The 17,535-nt window shown below is 45.6% G+C and overlaps 1 protein-coding gene across 1 annotated transcript in view; it reads left to right on the top strand.

Annotated features, from left to right (window-relative positions):
- Positions 1-826: 826 nt before the first annotated feature.
- The window catches only part of LOC134530090 (protein TANC2), a 150,974-nt gene continuing 134,265 nt past the window's right edge, over positions 827-17,535 (top strand). Inside the window, exon 1 of the mRNA XM_063364674.1 lies at positions 827-991. Within this exon, the coding sequence (XP_063220744.1) occupies positions 931-991 (61 nt within the window). The 5' untranslated portion in view covers positions 827-930. The remainder of the gene's footprint in view (positions 992-17,535) is intronic.

Raw genomic sequence — 17,535 nt, 5'->3', positions numbered from 1 at the left:
AGTTTATTGGCCGAGCAGGACTGTGAACACGAAGTAATCTGACTGGCAGCTTCGCGCTGTGTCAGCTTTAGTATTGGCGTATCTCCCCTGATAGCTCTCCGCTGCTTTGATGGGGCAGTTGACTCACCCATGTGAGCACCCATTCTGTGCCCTAATTGCCCTATGCTACATGCTATGCTTCGTGGCTATAGCTCCTGAGCTAGTTATATACTCTTAACGATCTTTGAATGATTCTTGCAATTAACAAGATATGTTTAACATAATAGTTAGAGACTGGAAAAATTCGCGCTTTCGATGACCTCTAGGATAGACTCCACAACCCTCTACATACTCAGGCAAATGCCACTTGCTCATTGGCTATTGACTCGTGACACTTGTCAACTGGGACGCTTGCGATTCGATACTTTTTTGGTTGAAGGTTTCCCATTGGCTAAAAGTCCTTCAGATAAACTGTAATCTAATCACAGAAGCAATATAAATGTACAGTTATTTGGATTCTAGCATATCGTGAAATGAATCCGCGAATTTTTCCGGTCTCTAATAATAGAGTGGCTGGAAGGCTCACAAGCCCGCAGCTCACTGAGAGTAGCACCTATCGCGCGAAACATCCACGTGCTCTCGAAAAGAAGCGTGTGCATCGAGGATACGTATATAAGAACGTCGCTAACGGGGAAACAAGAAGAAGCAGGGGTCGCCAAAGTGTGCTTGAGCCGTGGCGAATGCGAGAAGTGTAAGCGGCGCTCCCCTCCCTCGCGTGGCGAGAGGGGCTCTGGGAGGGGGGGCGGGAACACCCGAGCTCCCCCGAGCAGCCCCGACCCGCGCCGAGCAGACCGCGGGCCGCAGTCAGTGCTGCGCCGGGAGGACTGGGTGTCGGGTCGTGTGGCCCTGTGCGTGTACGGGCGAGAGTGCGCGATGCAGTAGAGCGGCGCAATGCCCTCTGGGAACCCGGGCGCCGCGGCGGGAGGTCTGTGGCCCAGCCCGGCCGACACAGGTGAGTCACCCCGCCTCCCCTCCCCTTCCCAGGGCTCAGTATACTCGTGTGAGCGACGTCTCATGTCATCACAGCGCAGTACGTAACTACTGAGCCCTGAAACAATGGTTTCTGTTTACTATTTTACATGCTTCGTAAATGTACGCATTTTAGTTGACTTGTGAAATTTGTGAGAGTTCATATAATATTTATTTATATTCTATACGTAGACACCGGAAAAATTCGCGGATTCATTTCACGATATACTATAATCCAAACAACTGTACATTTATATTGCTTCTGTGATTGGCTTACAGTTTATCTGAAGGACTTTTAGCCAATGGGAAACCTTCAACCAAAAAAGTATCGAATCGCAAGCGTCCCAGTTGACAAGTGCCACAGTCAATAGCCAATGAGCAAGTGGCATTTGCCTGAGTATGTAGAGGGTTGTGGAGTCTATCTTAGAGGTCATCGAAAGCGCGAATTTTTCCAGTCTCTACTCACTGTCACCACAGCGCAGTACAATAACTACAGAGCGCTGAAATAATGGGTTTTGTTTACTATATTCATGCTTTATAAATGTACGCATTTTAGTTGACTTGTGAAAGTTTTGAGAGTTCAATAATATTTTATTTATATTCTATACGGCAAAAGTAAATGCTAATAAATGTCCCGTTATTTTGTTTACCTTTTTTGAAACGGGTACCGGTAAACAGGAAACAGCATAATCACGGGTGTTTATGCTGCCAAAGAACACGGACGGATTGGGACAAACAGTTCAAGTTGACAATGTATTCGGACCAGGGAGATTGGGACCGTCACCCATTCCACGCTTGACGTCAGAGGGTCGCGAGGGCCAATCAGTGATCAGTGTCAGGCGGACACAGTTCAGGCCACTGGGACTTGACATTCGCTCGTTCGTTTCCCCGGTGCGGGGTGAGCTGTGAGTCAAGGACGTAAACAAGCTGTGATAGTTTGTAACTTAAATACCAACGTAATATTAATATACCATTGAAACCACTGAATCTACTCCCCTTAGAAACCACGTTGTTTATCACATTATTTATCCCAGAACTCAATGTACATTGGCTTGTCCACTGTGTTACACAGTGGTACAGTTCGTTCCAAATAAATTCTAATGAATCATTACCAATGCCTAGTTCTTGTATTCATTTATCATTTCCATGTTTGTAAGTTTAGTGTGTCGTTTTCAGTAAACAAGTAAGCTAAAATATTTCAGCATTATGCCTGGACTAGAATCCTTGACCGAGCAACATGTAAATTTTTTTTATCGACCTCGTCGATTGTTTTTGGTATTAGTTGTTAGGTCTTACTTAAAATAAATCCAATTCATAACATATTAGATTAGCAGTTAGATCAGTAGTTACGAATGCACGCAGTTATTAGCAGAGTACTCAGCAACAAATTAGCATAGTATTAAAATAAATACAGCTAAATATACATTTCTGAACAACTACTCAAATTTCAATACTAAACCGTTAATTACCTGTAAATTACAAAAGAGCTTATTTCTGTACGAATTACTACATTCCCTAGAATTTTTTATAACTATATATAATCTGGCAGTTTATTGATGACACATTTTAAATCCTCGCATCCTAATTCATTTTAAGCATTGTTTTAATCGTAAATAATATCAGTTAAAAAAGAAACTTATTCGTAAATTATTTTTTCACTGTTGAATGAATATTTTATTGAATACCTACAGTGAAAACATTGCCACAGTTTACGTTTTACGTGTACCTTTAACCTTACTCATTACTAGCAGGCCGTACAAGACTCGAAATTATGAATTTTTTTTAAATGTGCGTAGTACATGTATGACCTGTAGATAGAACCTAGTGACGGTCATTTAATTAATTATATTAATTATATTAATATATTTTTTTCGTGTTTCCGTCGCGCATTACATTGTTAGTCCTTGTAAGTTGTTTTGAATAGTAAGCACTTTCCGCACAAATCCCAAAAGAACCGAAATATGGCACGCAGGTCTGGTTAGTTTTCTGGGAATGTTCTGGTCTGGCCAAAGTGGGACAGACGAGTCAGAACTCGGCCGCGGTGTGTATCATGACTCACCAAGCACAGCTCTCAGCATCGAACACTTCAAGAATGTTCGCGATGCCGCGCGAACAAAACCCGTGTTTTGTTGGAATCACAATAGCACGACGCGACGGCGCGAAGCGACGTACGCGAATACATTTCCGACCAATCACGTTCGATACATCTGTGACGTCAGCGCGGCAGAAATGTCAGACGCGACCGACTTCGCGATTAGAAAGTTCTTCTGTTCCCATCGCGTCGCGGGCGCAGTGTTACCGAAAAGAGCGTGAGATTTGGTTTCTCGGATGTTGGTCAGACTAGGATATTGGTAATAAAATTTATTCATATCGAAAATACGTTAAATAAGTTTACGTATTGTGACTTTTCGGAATAAATATTAAATTTGGATCAAACTATATTTTTTTCTTAAAGAGGTAGTTAAAACAAATTTGTGCACATTCGTGGCTGTCATAATATGGGTTGTATATGTAACGGAAAGAAACATTTGTCATCTAGTTGTTAGTTTCTGTTTGACGAGCGTTTAAATATATTTTGTTTTGACGAGCGTTAAAAAATGTTTTGTCCACAATGCTACGATATGTACTTTTTAAGACGAAGTGTACGATGCCTGCGGTACAAATTCTTTTTTGTTAGTTGTTATGGGTCGGGGAAGGTTGTTACTGGGAGGGGAAGGTATATGAGGGAAGGGGGGGGGGAGGGGCAATGTTGTGTCGCCATGCGGCGCCACGGGTAGTCCGAGGCCCCGAACTGAGCATACCTTAGCCCGAGGCCCTGGACCGAGCATACCTCAGCCTTCTGCCCCCGCGAGCGGAACGCGTCTGAGCTTGCGAAACCAGCCGTCATCACGTTTCGCCGACCTGGCTTCAACTGGAATGGCGAGCTCGCTAAGCGCTTTTTAGAAGGCTTGCGGCTAGACAAACATAGAAAACCCGCCTGTTTGGAGTTACTGTACAGATTGCACCTATTGTTCAAAGTACAAAAGCAAGGCTTCCTCACGCAAATCATTGAGTGAACGTTTTTTTTTTCTCTTTGGTGCTGTGTGCAACAAAGGAACAACTCTTTGTGGTGTTCAAATAAATGCACTACACATGATAAAATACTACAAAGGTTTGTTATGTACCTAGATTTTTAATGTTTAAGAATATACATTTTTCTTTCCTGAAAACGACTTTAGATACTGTAAATAAGTAAAATATGATTGAAAACTAATTTTGGAGCTGTTTGACAGTTTTCAGTGAGATTTAACGTGTTAGCATTAATTTTTAGTTTGTTGCACAGAAAAAAAATTCTGTGCTTTTACGAAAGATTCTTTTGGAAACCAGTTATCAAGAAATAATTTGTAATACATACTACAAGAAACAAATTGTAAATTTGTGCAACACATATATATGGTTATTTTTGCATATATGAGATACGTCATTGAAGATCATATTGAGTATTTCTTAGAAAATTGGCTCATAATTTTATATTTTAATTGGTTTCATTTAGGCACATTTTTTTAAAAACATGGAAAGATATTCGAATATTCAAAAACTTTATTTTGTTTTTATGCTTATTTATGTGCGCAGTTAATTCTTGAAAAATATTCCGTTTACAAATAACTTTAGTGTAGGTACTGGGACGACACAAAGCGTAAATCCCGTGTAAGGATCAGAACTCAGTACCTGTTACTGCGAACACTATTTTGCAGCGATAGAATTGCTATCGTGTACCTAAATGTTCTAATTGACAAATTTCGGTAAGTTTACATGAACATTTGCGTTACATTAACCAAACAAACCATTACAGTGCAGAGCGCATCCCTCGGCCGCAACCATGTGCAAGCTCCCCCCCCCCGTACAGTCCGAGACTCGGCGAACAGAGCTGTCGGAACTATCTTTCAGGTAATAGTTATTGAAGTCAAGATTCATGAAATAATCTGTTTTTGAAGGACCTTTTTTATACAAATCAAATTAATATGTATACTACGTGTTTTACCACTTATATTGCTGATGCTTGTAATATACTGTTACGAGGATACCATAGGCCAGGCAACGAGGCAGGCCGGACGGCCAGCAGCGGGTCCAGGTGAGACACCCCCCCCCCCCCTGTCCTGGACAGTTAGTGGTCGTCCCATTGCGGTAATGACGTTAGGAGCGGCGCCTCTCTCCCTGTCTCTCCCAGAGCCCCGCCCGCGTGGAGTGGCGTAACTAGAACGCCATTGTTCTGGAAGCTCCTAGTGCTAAGTCTCGGGGGAGTCTGATACAGGTCGGGACTCGGCCAGTGCTTGAGAGTGGAGGCAGGCCTGCGGCGAGCACCAGGGCGGTGCTGCGTGTGCTGCGTGGTGCGAGGCGGTGTGCTGGACAGAGGTGCGAGGTGAGAGACGAGCTGTAGGGACAGTGAGCAGTGGACTTGACGAACAGTGATTGCTTTGTGAATGGACAGATAGGATCGGACAGATAGTAACGGACAGATAGTAACGGACAGATAGAAACTTTACGAATACTGTTGATATTAGGTAGTCAATAAAACTTTATATAATGAATCGGGTTATCCTTTTCGAAGCTGTTTTCTCACTAGTATACATTATTATGCATATCGTGTAATATATTATTTTTTCAAACTATTATATGAAATCAATATAGATGAATTTGTACAGTTTGCACCTTGCAGTGATTGCTGGTATTGGCACTCGTGTGTACCGGGTGCACGGAGTGTGTGAGCGTGAGGCAGTGCCGGGGGCGGGTGCAGGGGTGCTGGTAAACAACCCCCGGACCGGTCCTGCAGGAGGGATAGAGCCCTGTGCTTGACCCCGTGACCTTCACAGAGGTGACCCCACTCACCCTGCTGGTCCCTGCCGCCCGAGCAGCCCTTACAGCCTGGCTCGCAACTGCCCGCCACGAGCCGCAATGGCCCGCCTCGTCAGGGGCGTATCTGTGTCGGCGAGGCGGGACTGGCTGGTGCTTCCAGCGCGGTGTCTCCTCTGGACTGGCGCGCAGTCTTCTCCCAGTGCATACGAGGTGTTATGCTATTCCCTTAAGTGCTTTCAAGAATCTGCACCAGTTGTTTTATGCCTAAAAATTACAGCGAAAACAAATATTTTTACCCATTATAACTCTTCTAAAAATACTGTTTAAATACTTAAATCTGGAAACCAAAACTACTTATCGGCATTCGGCGAACTTTTAAAAAGCTTTTCGTAAAGAGACCCCCCTCAGATATGTTGAGTAGTTGTTCTTCCTGAAGGTCCGCGCGCCGTGTGTGCCCGGGCAGGCGGGGGCCTTACTGCAGGACAGGTCTGACCGCAACTTGGCTTTTGTTTGCGGGTTTCAGAGACATGTAAGTCACGACGTGAACATATTGTATATATTTGGACAAATAATGGGCACGTAAGTGATACAGTGCCCAGGGGCATGCGTGAAGGTTGGCCCTGCACGGACATCACCGCGCATGCTCGCTCGCCGGAACCTCCATGTCTTACTGCAGCACTGCAGGCGCATCTGCCACCAGCTCACAAGTGCTCATTAGTGTTAGCTAGAACTGTTATTAATATCGCAGTAAGGAATGTTACGTACGAAAATATAGTGATGGACAAGTTTTCTTTATTTTGATTGATTCAAGCTAGGTATTTAGTTGTAATTCCGTGCATATTTCGCGAAAAGATTCCGAGATTAGCTGAAAGTTAAAACACTTTAGCATCGTCTGTTTGTCGCGATTGGGTGAGTTTCTTTCAGGTCTATGTAGTTTGTTACAACACCAATCACAGTTATTCGGTGCAAAAAAAAATGCATCCTGAGTGGTTCAAACTAGTAGGCAACGACTTCACTCGCAGACGGCCGTCAATCACAATGAAGAAAACGCTGGTGCGGGTATACATTGTTGCAGTCTAATAAGCGTTCAGATTTATTCGCGAAAAATGCCTGCCCCTACTTATTCCATTAAATTAAATATTTTTTCTCAGAAATTTGATAAAAATATTTAGCTGTCAAGTTAAAAATAGTAGGTATTACTACAGGTCGGAAAAGTACACTTTTCTCGTGATGCATCTTCATTTACACTCTGTTTATAATTGCTACACAAATTATTACTTACATGCTGTTGGAAATCTGAACCATATCACGAAGTACGATCTAGGTTTTTGATTTTACTTGGGATACTAAAACATTTGCAAGAATCGGAACTACATCGCTTATGTTGTCAGAAATTAGGTTCACGCGAATTCCCTCCACTTTACTGCTATCGTGTTTTCCTGCGTTATCGTAATTCTTCCAGTTATTGTTTAACTTCTGCAACAGATACCAGGCAGGTATGTGACGCCCAGCGGCGATTATAACTTTATGTTTCTGATAAGTGCGGAGTAGGTGAGTATAAGTACACTTTCTTGATAATGATTTTTCTTCCTCATAATAGTGAGGTCACCAATAGCCGTTATATTTATTCGTATACACTTGTTCTGTCTGATAGTGTTTTACCAGATGTAATATTTATTTACTATTACTAGCCTGTGATTATACAAGCGTGGCATTATATTGCCATAAAACAAATAAGACCTATTTGCCATCTCAAACTGAGAACATACACTCTAAGAAATGAACTGCAATGTAACTTGAAATAAGATATAATTATTTGAAATATATCCGGGTGTTTAAAAGTGATTCTAGGGCCATGCATATTTCGCGAAAAGATTTCGAGACTAGATTAAAGTTGAAACACTATAGCATCGTCTGTGTTTCGTGATTGGGTGAGTTTCTCCCAGGCACATATTGATTGTAACAACACCAATCACAGTGATTCAGTGTGGAAGCAAACGCGTCCTGAGTGGCTCGGTCAAATAAGGCAACGACTTCTCTCGCGGACGGACGCCAATCACTACTTTCTTACAATGTGATTTTTTTCCCCGCCTATTCATTCTATCTCAACATTACTATAAACATCCACAGATATATATCAAAATTGTGTAAAATTATTAACTCAGAACCATAATAACCATGCAATATTTTATTACAATTGCAGCAGTAAGTACATATTTATTTGTGTCAGGTACCAAAAGTGAACGAATTATTATGTGATGAGAGCTATGTTACTATCTAAATGGCCGCAATGGTATAAAACTAGGGGGTCAGAAAAATTTGCAAGTGCACAATTTGCACGAAGCACTAAACTCACGAAAGGGAACACAACCAACAAACCTACAGTGTACCAGAACCGTGCTGCATGACAAGGTGCACTCTGATAACCAGACATCCACACTCGGGGTGTAGACACCCTGGCAAGTCCTCCCTCCCCTCCCTTATGCCCCTCCAGCGTCCCCAGTAAACCATGCTGTAGGAGAATAAACTGGAGAGTTATCGGCTGCTCTTCAATAGTCATGCGACAATCGATATTGGGTGAAACTTCCGCTCAAAAACCATTTCACCTGAGATGTCTGCACTGTGACCTGTCCGAAGATCATATAGTGACAAATTCCCATCCATCACCCGGCCTACAGTGTCTGTGATGTTGACATGGCAGAACCTTGATTCCAACACATCTTTTCCAAGTAAGATATAAATTCTTCCTCGTTTAAACTCAACCGTTCACATTATACTTTTAAATTAAAACAGTGTTACCCATAACTGAACACGTGACCGCGAAAACGGCCAAAATATACGTGATTATATTTCACTTTTGTTTTGGGGCGCAATATGAAACATGGAGAGAGCGGGGACGCACCACAACGCCGAAATAGCACAACGCCGAAAAATGTCATTGCAGGACTGCCACAAAGGTTAGGTTAGGTTCGACTAGGTTAGGTTCGACTAGGTTAGGTTCGACTAGGTTAGGTTAGACTAGGTTCGGTTAGACTAGGCTAGGTTAAGTTAGGTTAGGTTATATTACGCTAGGTTAGGTTAGGTTTAGGTAAGGTTAGGTTTGATTGTGGTATTTCGGCGTTAAGGTCCATTTAAGAAACACACACAAATTCCATCAGTTGTTATTTCGACGTTGTGGTACACAGCAGTTTTCTAGCTGTCGGCGTTGTGGTCAATTTTGACATTCGGCGTTATGGTATTTCGGCGTTGTGGTAACGAACCGGAGAGAGCCTCCGACGTGCCACACCTCGCGAGTGCACAGACGCTGACGGGTGCCGGGCGGTGATAGCGGGGGCGGGTGACGTCACGACAGACGGCGAGCAGAGATCCTGCTTGGCGGTACCCCCTCCCCCCCTGCCTGTTGGACTCCTCGGTACCGCGACCGATATTCACAGCCGGCAGTTTTGTTTATTAATGATGCAGCACTCGGTGATGGAAGAAGTAATAGTTAAGTTTTAAACGATTAAACAAGTTTTTAGTGACCAAAAGTTAAAAAACTAAATATTTGTGTTACCCTTTTTTTTTTATTGCGAAAAATATCTACTAACGTGAAGGAAAAAAAAATACTTTCAGTTATCCTCAACTTTTCAAAACACCATTCAAACAAGTAATATATGTTTAGCGAATTTGAAGCTAGGTGGAAGTGGGATCGAAGTAACTTCAACTAGTTAAATGGGAACCAATGGTGTACCATTCCAGTATGATACAACAGCAGTTGTGAAAATGTTGTTATATTAGAAAATAAATGAAAGTAGGAAAAAATATATTTTATTCATTAAACAAAAATGATAATATATTAAGGTACAAATAGATATAACAAATGTGCAGGCCACACCCATTAATCGTTATGGTTTTTACAAACATGAGTATAAAACAGATGCTTGAAAAGAAAGCATCATGAACAGTTTGCGCAATGAAAATGCGCCTGACGTAACACGTATATAAGTACTGCGCATAAGGAAAGTTCTCTTAATTAATGTACATTTAAAAGACCTTAGCAGGCAGACAAAAGTCATATAAAAGTCTCACGCAGAGCAAATTCGTTATCAAACAATTAAGTATAAATATTAAGGCTTTAAATTATGCATTAAGTTTACTTGCAACATAAGCTTTCATGGCAAATTTAAATGGGAATCGCGAACCCCAGCTAAAAGACATTAAAACAAAAAATATTACGACAGGGAGGAAGCCCAATGCGCAAAACAAATAATCAAGCAAACACTCATGTAAATTAGGGTCGGTGATAAATGAAACATCCAACAAAATTAGGTACAAGACCCATCTAGACCACTCTATCAAGAGCAGAAGGCTCGTAAGAAAGAAGTTAAACTTGAGCAAACAGACCATTAATGCCCGCGGAAATTACAAGGCAGAGATCCATAGTGGATTTAGAGCGAAGCTTCTAACATAACTAATCAACCATGAGCATAAGTAGCGCGGCCTCCTCCCAGCGGACTGCCTACGAGCGAGAGTGACTGAAGACAGTGCCGGCCTAAGCAAACTCGCGGCCTTATATACAGGCGAACTGTCTTTCGAGAACAATAGAGAAAAGCGGCGGAGGGGAAGGTTCGAGAAACGAGGAGAAGGGAAGACGGGAAGCCTCGGGAAAGGAGGGGAAGTGCGGAGGGGAAGGCTGGGGCAAGGTGGAGAAGGGGAAAGGATGGAGGGGAAGGGAGCGCTCTGCTAGCCCGGGAGGCGGCAACTGCTGCAAATTAAAAGTCACAGAATTATTTACTTAAAAACAAAAATTTCTTCTTTCTTTAGCAAACTTACAAGAAATTTTTTTATCGATATTAAAGAAGAACAACCACGGCTCCAGCACAGCTGACAGAACACCGACTGCACACTGCCTCCCTCGCCAGAAGGTGTAGTCACCTCAGCGAGCAATGAAAACTAGAATTTTATGCTGTCGATGTCGAGTCCCGAAAGTAGCGAAAGTGCCGAAAGAACCGGGTTATTTTATTATGTCAAAAGTACCGGGGATTCCGGGATTACTTTCGGGACCCGGGAATTTCCCGGTTCTGATCTCTACTGTGGTCGGACGCCTGCTCGCCTCGTCCGGATTTTGGATTTTTTTGGATTTTCTTGGGGGTATCCCGAGATGTCCGTCACTGATCACCACCTGACTGGGCCACGCGTGTGAAACCAGACCAAGACACCAGCCACAGCGCTCACCAGCAGTGGATAGCCATGGACGCCCACCACAGTGCCATGTATGTACATAGTTAAATCTTAGTGCCATGTTTATGTACAGTGAAAGACAATTAGTTAGTATGAATGTGTGTATAATATATAGTGCAAATATGTTCTGGGTATAGACTCAAACCAAAAACATTCAGCCAAAAGAGGCTCAAAAAAAAAACATTGCTAAAGGTTTTTTTTTTTTAAATTTCCTTTAATTTAAATATTGTTTTACTATAACCATATCAGAAATGTACATATATATAAACTAAATGAGGTAAAATAGCGCTGAGTGCTGGAATGCCATGTTGCAATAACAAGATCTGTAAAGTGTAAAAAGTGTGTCAGTAAAAACCTGTTGAATTGAATGGAATTGTCTCTCTCCTGGAGTGCGAGGAGTCGCTACGTCGCGATGTACGGGCAGGGTGTCCACAGTTAGTACTTTCCTACTAGATCTAGTACTGTTAGTGGTCTAGTACATTTACGCTCAGATCTAGTACTTTTTTCTTTAATATAATAATATTACAGTAACTCCAATATGTTTTATTATTAAGCGTAATTATTTTTAAAAACTATGGAATGTATGTGTGTGTGGTGTGATATTTAAGTTTGAGCATTGCAATTTCATTATAACTTTCTAAATTGTTAAAACCATAACAAATAATAATTTAGTACTTTTTTTTTTCAAATCTAGTATTTTTTTCTCGCCTAAGTTGGTACGAAATATTTTTTCCTTGTGGACACCCTGAGTGCGGGCTGAGCGATGGCCGGCGACAGCCGCTGACCTCAGGGCTGACCCCCACGAGGTCACGCGGGCAGCGCTGGCAGGCTCATAGGCTCCCGGGCAGGCTGAGTGGCGAGCTGTGTCGCACGGCTGTTTTAATTGATGAGAGCTACGTTACCATCTAAATGGCCGCAATGGTATAAAACTAGGGTCAGAAAATTTTGAAAGTGCACAATTTGCACGAAGCACTAAACTCACGAAAGGGAGCACAACCAACAAACTGACAGTGTACCAGAACCGTGTTGCATAACAAGGTGCACTCGGATAACCAGACATCTACACTCACTACTAACCCAGCACTCGTAATGGAAAATTATGTTAATGGCCTTCGAGTGCACGCAGTATTCAGTGTGTTGATGTGTGTGGGTTCTCCATTGATAATGTATCAGCTTGAACTTCAGAATGTGGTAAGAAATAGTTGGTGATATAGGGCATTTTTTTATATGCCCATAATCTATAGTAGGGCCGCGACGTCTTGGCGGGTCGACTCCCTAGAGCTCAGCGACCTTGTAATCGACACGTCCCTCCTTGTCTGCTCCGCAGATAACAACGGCCTGGAAGTCTCCATGCCGTTCCGAAAACATTGGTCGAGAACAATCTCACGTACGGTGCAACACAGCGCAGATCTTAATGATACAAAGATGCGATAATGCTTTACGGTAATTTATTATTTAAAGGTAGCGTACTATTTGCTCGACTGGGCAGCTTAGTTAAACATAGTTAAACATAGATATACAATACTTTAAAAGTTAAGAACTAAATTTGTAATTGTGGGTTGCTGTAGAAAACACAATTAATTAAGACTTGCAGCTAACTCCCTCGCTGATGCTTACTTTTCCATTTGGTTTGGCTGAAATGTGAAGACGATCGACATGACACTTTCACGCACTTCAAGAACCTTACCACTTTTATGCACACGGGTTGGTATTTTTTCCATAACAGCACTCTGAAAGAACCATTTTAGTAATTTCGAGGGGTCCGAAAACCATATTTATAACAAACCATCCTCGCGTATTTTATAGTCTCCTGTTGTTGTGCTTGCTTTATAAACAAGAGAGGCTCCAGGAAGGAAACCCTGCCTAGAACCAACGCTTAAAACTATCAGCCTGTGCGCTGCATTTCCTGTTGCCATTACCTACACCTTCAACGTCACCTTTCTTTTGCCAACATTTCTGAAAGGTTAAATTAGTGTCAACCCAGGATTCATCCATGTCAAATATATTCTTCCCAGTCTCCCTGCACTGTTTCATCTGAGTCAGCTACCGTTATCGCCAAGCAACAACGTCAGATCTTTCGAGAAGAAGCATTCGCTTATTTTGGCTTCTTCTCCACACAAAACCCATTTCTTTGAGTATTTTACGCAGCGATGTCTTTCCCTAACTCCATCCGAATTTTTTCTTTCAAAACTGGCAGTAGTTTCCTTGTCGTTTTTTTACTGCACAAAATTCGTGGCTAGTGTGTCTGATCACTCTTCTATCAAAGTCATCAACTGACAACAAACGTTTCCCAGTTTTTTTTTTTGGCTTGAAATGAATAATTAAACATGAGAGGCTGTTTAACGGTCAAATAAAGGAGTGATAAATAAATAATGTATTAATAAACATTTATATATATCATAAAATCATATATATCATAAAATATATAATGCAATATATAATGTATATAATGTAATATAATATCATGTAATATAATGCAATATAATGTGTAGCAATATCGGCTACACTTGTAGATAAAACATATTCTAACAAGCGGTGCAGAAAGTTTGGAAAATTGCCAAATGCAAAACAAACAAACCGCGGGTGAAATTACGGGGAATGCGTTGAAAAACTTATAATGTTGTTGTTTGTTTTTTATTTGGCGTCTCTCTGTTGTGTTTTCGGATGCGCGAAACTGATCTTTGGCTTATACCTGTGTATCGCGCAGCTCTTTCGGTTGCATTTGTTAGAGGTACTAGCAGACATATGTTGGCAGCTTCTTCATCACAACACTGGATTACACTACTTCTAATTTCCCTCTCCCCACTATGTATTACTTTATTGTATCTTGAACGTCCTGCGTCGGGCTCCATTGTTCACTTCAGACTGAGAGCGTGGCGCCTGATGTTTTTGCTATGAACCGCATAGCGGCTGATGTGCGCGCGCAGCTGCTTCCCCTCTCATTTACTCTTCCCCGCTTCCCCGCAAAACGACACGCCAAGACGTCGCGGCCCTACAGTAACTCCTTAATTACTATCCTCTGAAGTATAATTTCCTGTCATAGAATCAAAATTACTACCGTTTCAACTAAATCGCGGTCAAATTTTCGAGAAATTTTGCTGACATAATTAATAACTCTTCGCGAGTTTCTTAACTTCAACAATAGTAGATTCGAAAGATGATAAATTCTCTTTTTAAAGAGCCAAATCCAACCACATTTTTTCAATGTTGAATTTTGTGATGACACTTAGCCTGGGCTCTGTCAGTTTTCAATTTTGCCCACATGGATTCGGTAATAACGTCGTGATGTGTGATAGTATGATACATATAAACTCACATGTCAGTAGGGAGCAGCAGAGGCGGTGTCGCGCCTGGGGTTCGCGCAGGGCTGACGAGATGAACCCGCTCCTTGAAGCAACTGCTCACCTGTTCAACACCGACCATCCCTCCTCGAGACTGCAGGTGGTGCACTCGGGCACGTGACGTGAGTGTACCTGTGCTGCTCCACTTGCCGCTCGCACGACTGTACCGCCTGCACCGCCTGCTGCGCCGTAGTTCGACACCGCGACTGTGAAGGACCGTGCGGGCCAATCACAGCGCTCGGCCAGCAGCCGAACAGAGTGCAGATACGTCTGTCGGCGCTGCAAGTGGTAGGGCTAGCTTGTCGGGAAATAACTCCGACTGCTTATCTAGAGAATGGTCGTTGCGTGCCGGCGATTGTGGGTTTTTCTGTGAGGAATTTTTTTCCTAACCTAACTAAAAACTAAGTGTATTTGGGAGGGTTTTGGGTTAGGGGAGGGAGACTAAGTGCTCTAATCATGCAGGGTGTTAGTCATGCAGGAGAGGTAGCATGCATCATGTGATAGGAGGGGGATTGGCGCCATGACTAACTCCCCTCGCTGACTATTCCAAGATAAGTTGGGCCCAGGTAAAACCTGCATAGACACAGGGAAAACCCTGGCCACTTACATGCGGGAAGCAAAAATGTCATGCATTAATTAATACCAAGCAGGTTGGTTACGGGAAACAGAAGGATGGATCTGGAAGAAGATTTGGACAGAGTGTGTTGTGAGCAACTCACAGTGAAGGTTGTTTGTATCTGGAGTGCGATATCGCAGGCGAGTTGTTATCAGTCGGTCTCGCCGCGCGAGGGCGGCAGGCGGCTTATTGTCGCCTCTTTCCTTTCGCCCGCGGTGACGGGCCAGTCGCGTGACTAGCCTCGTGTCCAGTCCCACTCCAGGGAGCCACACTTCGGTCGAGCCTTCACGCACAGCTCACTTGAGGATAGAGGCTCAGACTTGTTGCTTGATCAGGCAACACCGCCGCAGGGTGAGCTGCAACTGTACTGTCTTCACAGCACTGCGGGCCTCGAGGTCCGAGTGCAAGATCCGGGCATCGAACCACAGGCCTCCGGGTAGAGTTCCAGGCCGCGGATTGCCGCCCAACTAGCTCCAGTTGTGAAGATAGATACTAGGTTTTAATGGTGGTGTAGATAACGGATGTTTGGTGACCCTGAGGTGTTGTGAGTCGGGTGGTTTGGCGGGGTTGCAGTAAGACCAAGCCACGTCCCTTGGCGGGGTCGCTTGTACACTGTCGATAATCTTCACCTTGCTGGTTAACAAATTATCCACGGTTCGTCGTAAATCCACGGACCTTGAGTCAACTAACTTTGATATTAGATCCAAAAGTATTATCTTGGTGTATTAACAAAACCTTCAAAAACGTGTCAAGTCTGCAGTAAGATCGTCTTCTTTTGTCCGCGTGCCGGGCTCGTGGGGCGCGTGTGGTGCGTGTGGCTCGTGGGGCGCGTGTGGCTCGTGTGGCGCGTGTGGCTCGTGAGGCGCGTGTGGCTCGCGGGGCGCGTGTGGCTCGTGTGGCTCGTGTGGCTCGTGAGGCGCGTGTGGCTCGTGTGGCTCGCGGGGCGCGTGTGGCTCGTGTGGCTCGTGAGGCGCGTGTGGTGCGTGTGGCTCGTGTGGCGCGTGTGGTGCGTGTGGCTCGTGGGGCGCGTTTGGCTCGTGTGGCTCGTGAGGCGCGTGTGGCTCGCGGGGCTCATGTGGCTCGTGAGGCGCGTGTGGTGCGTGTAGCGCGTGTGGCTCGTGTGGCGCGTGTGGTGCGTGTAGCGCGTGTGGCTCGTGTGGTGCGTGTAGCGCGTGTGGCGCGTGTGGCTCGTGTGGCTCGTGTGGCTCATGTGGCTCGTGAGGCGCGTGTGGCTCGTGAGGCGCGTGTGGCTCGTGTGGCGCGTGTGGCTCGCGGGGCGCGTGTGGCGCGTTTGGCTCGTGTGGCTCGTGAGGCGCGTGTGGCTCGTGTGGCTCATGTGGCTCGTGAGGCGCGTGTGGTGCGTGTAGCGCGTGTGGCTCGTGTGGCGCGTGTGGTGCGTGTAGCGCGTGTGGCGCGTGTGGTGCGTGTGGCTCGCGGGGCGCGTGTGGCTCGTGAGGCTCGTGTGGCTCGTGAGGCGCGTGTGGTGCGTGTGGCTCATGTGGCTCGTGAGGCGCGTGTGGCTCGTGTGGCGCGTGTGGCTCGCGGGGCGCGTGTGGCGCGTTTGGCTCGTGTGGCTCGTGAGGCGCGTGTGGCTCGTGTGGCTCATGTGGCTCGTGAGGCGCGTGTGGTGCGTGTAGCGCGTGTGGCTCGTGTGGCTCGTGAGGCGCGTGTGGCTCATGTGGCTCGTGTGGTGCGTGTAGCGCGTGTGGCGCGTGTGGCTCGTGTGGCTCGTGAGGCGCGTGTGGCTCATGTGGCTCGTGAGGCGCGTGTGGTGCGTGTAGCGCGTGTGGCTCGTGTGGCTCGTGAGGCGCGTGTGGCTCATGTGGCTCGTGTGGTGCGTGTAGCGCGTGTGGCGCGTGTGGCTCGTGTGGCTCGTGAGGCGCGTGTGGCTCGTGTGGCTCATGTGGCTCGTGAGGCGCGTGTGGTGCGTGTGGCTCGCGGGGCGCGTGTGGCGCGTGTGGCTCGTGTGGCTCGTGAGGCGCGTGTGGTGCGTGTGGCTCATGTGGCTCGTGAGGCGCGTGTGGTGCGTGTGGCTCGCGGGGCGCGTGTGGCTCGTGAGGCTCGTGTGGCTCGTGAGGCGCGTGTGGTGCGTGTGGCTCATGTGGCTCGTGAGGCGCGTGTGGCTCATGTGGCTCATGTGGCTCGTGAGGCGCGTGTGGTGCGTGTGGCTCGTGAGGCGCGTGTGGTGCGTGTGGCTCGCGGGGCGCGTGTGGCGCGTGTGGCTCGTGTGGCTCGTGTGGCTCGTGAGGCGCGTGTGGTGCGTGTGGCTCATGTGGCTCGTGAGGCGCGTGTGGTGCGTGTGGCTCGTGTGGCTCGTGTGGCTCGTGAGGCGCGTGTGGTGCGTGTGGCTCGTGAGGCGCGTGTGGCGCGTGTGGCTCGCGGGGCGCGTGTGGCGCGTGTGGCTCGTGTGGCTCGTGTGGCTCGTGAGGCGCGTGTGGTGCGTGTGGCTCATGTGGCTCGTGAGGCGCGTGTGGCTCGCGGGGCGCGTGTGGCGCGTGTGGCTCGTGTGGCGCGTGT

This window comes from Bacillus rossius, chromosome 3, assembly GCF_032445375.1.
Source record: "Bacillus rossius redtenbacheri isolate Brsri chromosome 3, Brsri_v3, whole genome shotgun sequence".
In the NCBI taxonomy this organism is placed as follows: Eukaryota; Metazoa; Arthropoda; class Insecta; order Phasmatodea; family Bacillidae; genus Bacillus; species Bacillus rossius.
The sequence above is the reverse complement of the archived record's forward strand: the minus strand, read 5'-3'. Positions and strand labels throughout refer to the sequence as shown.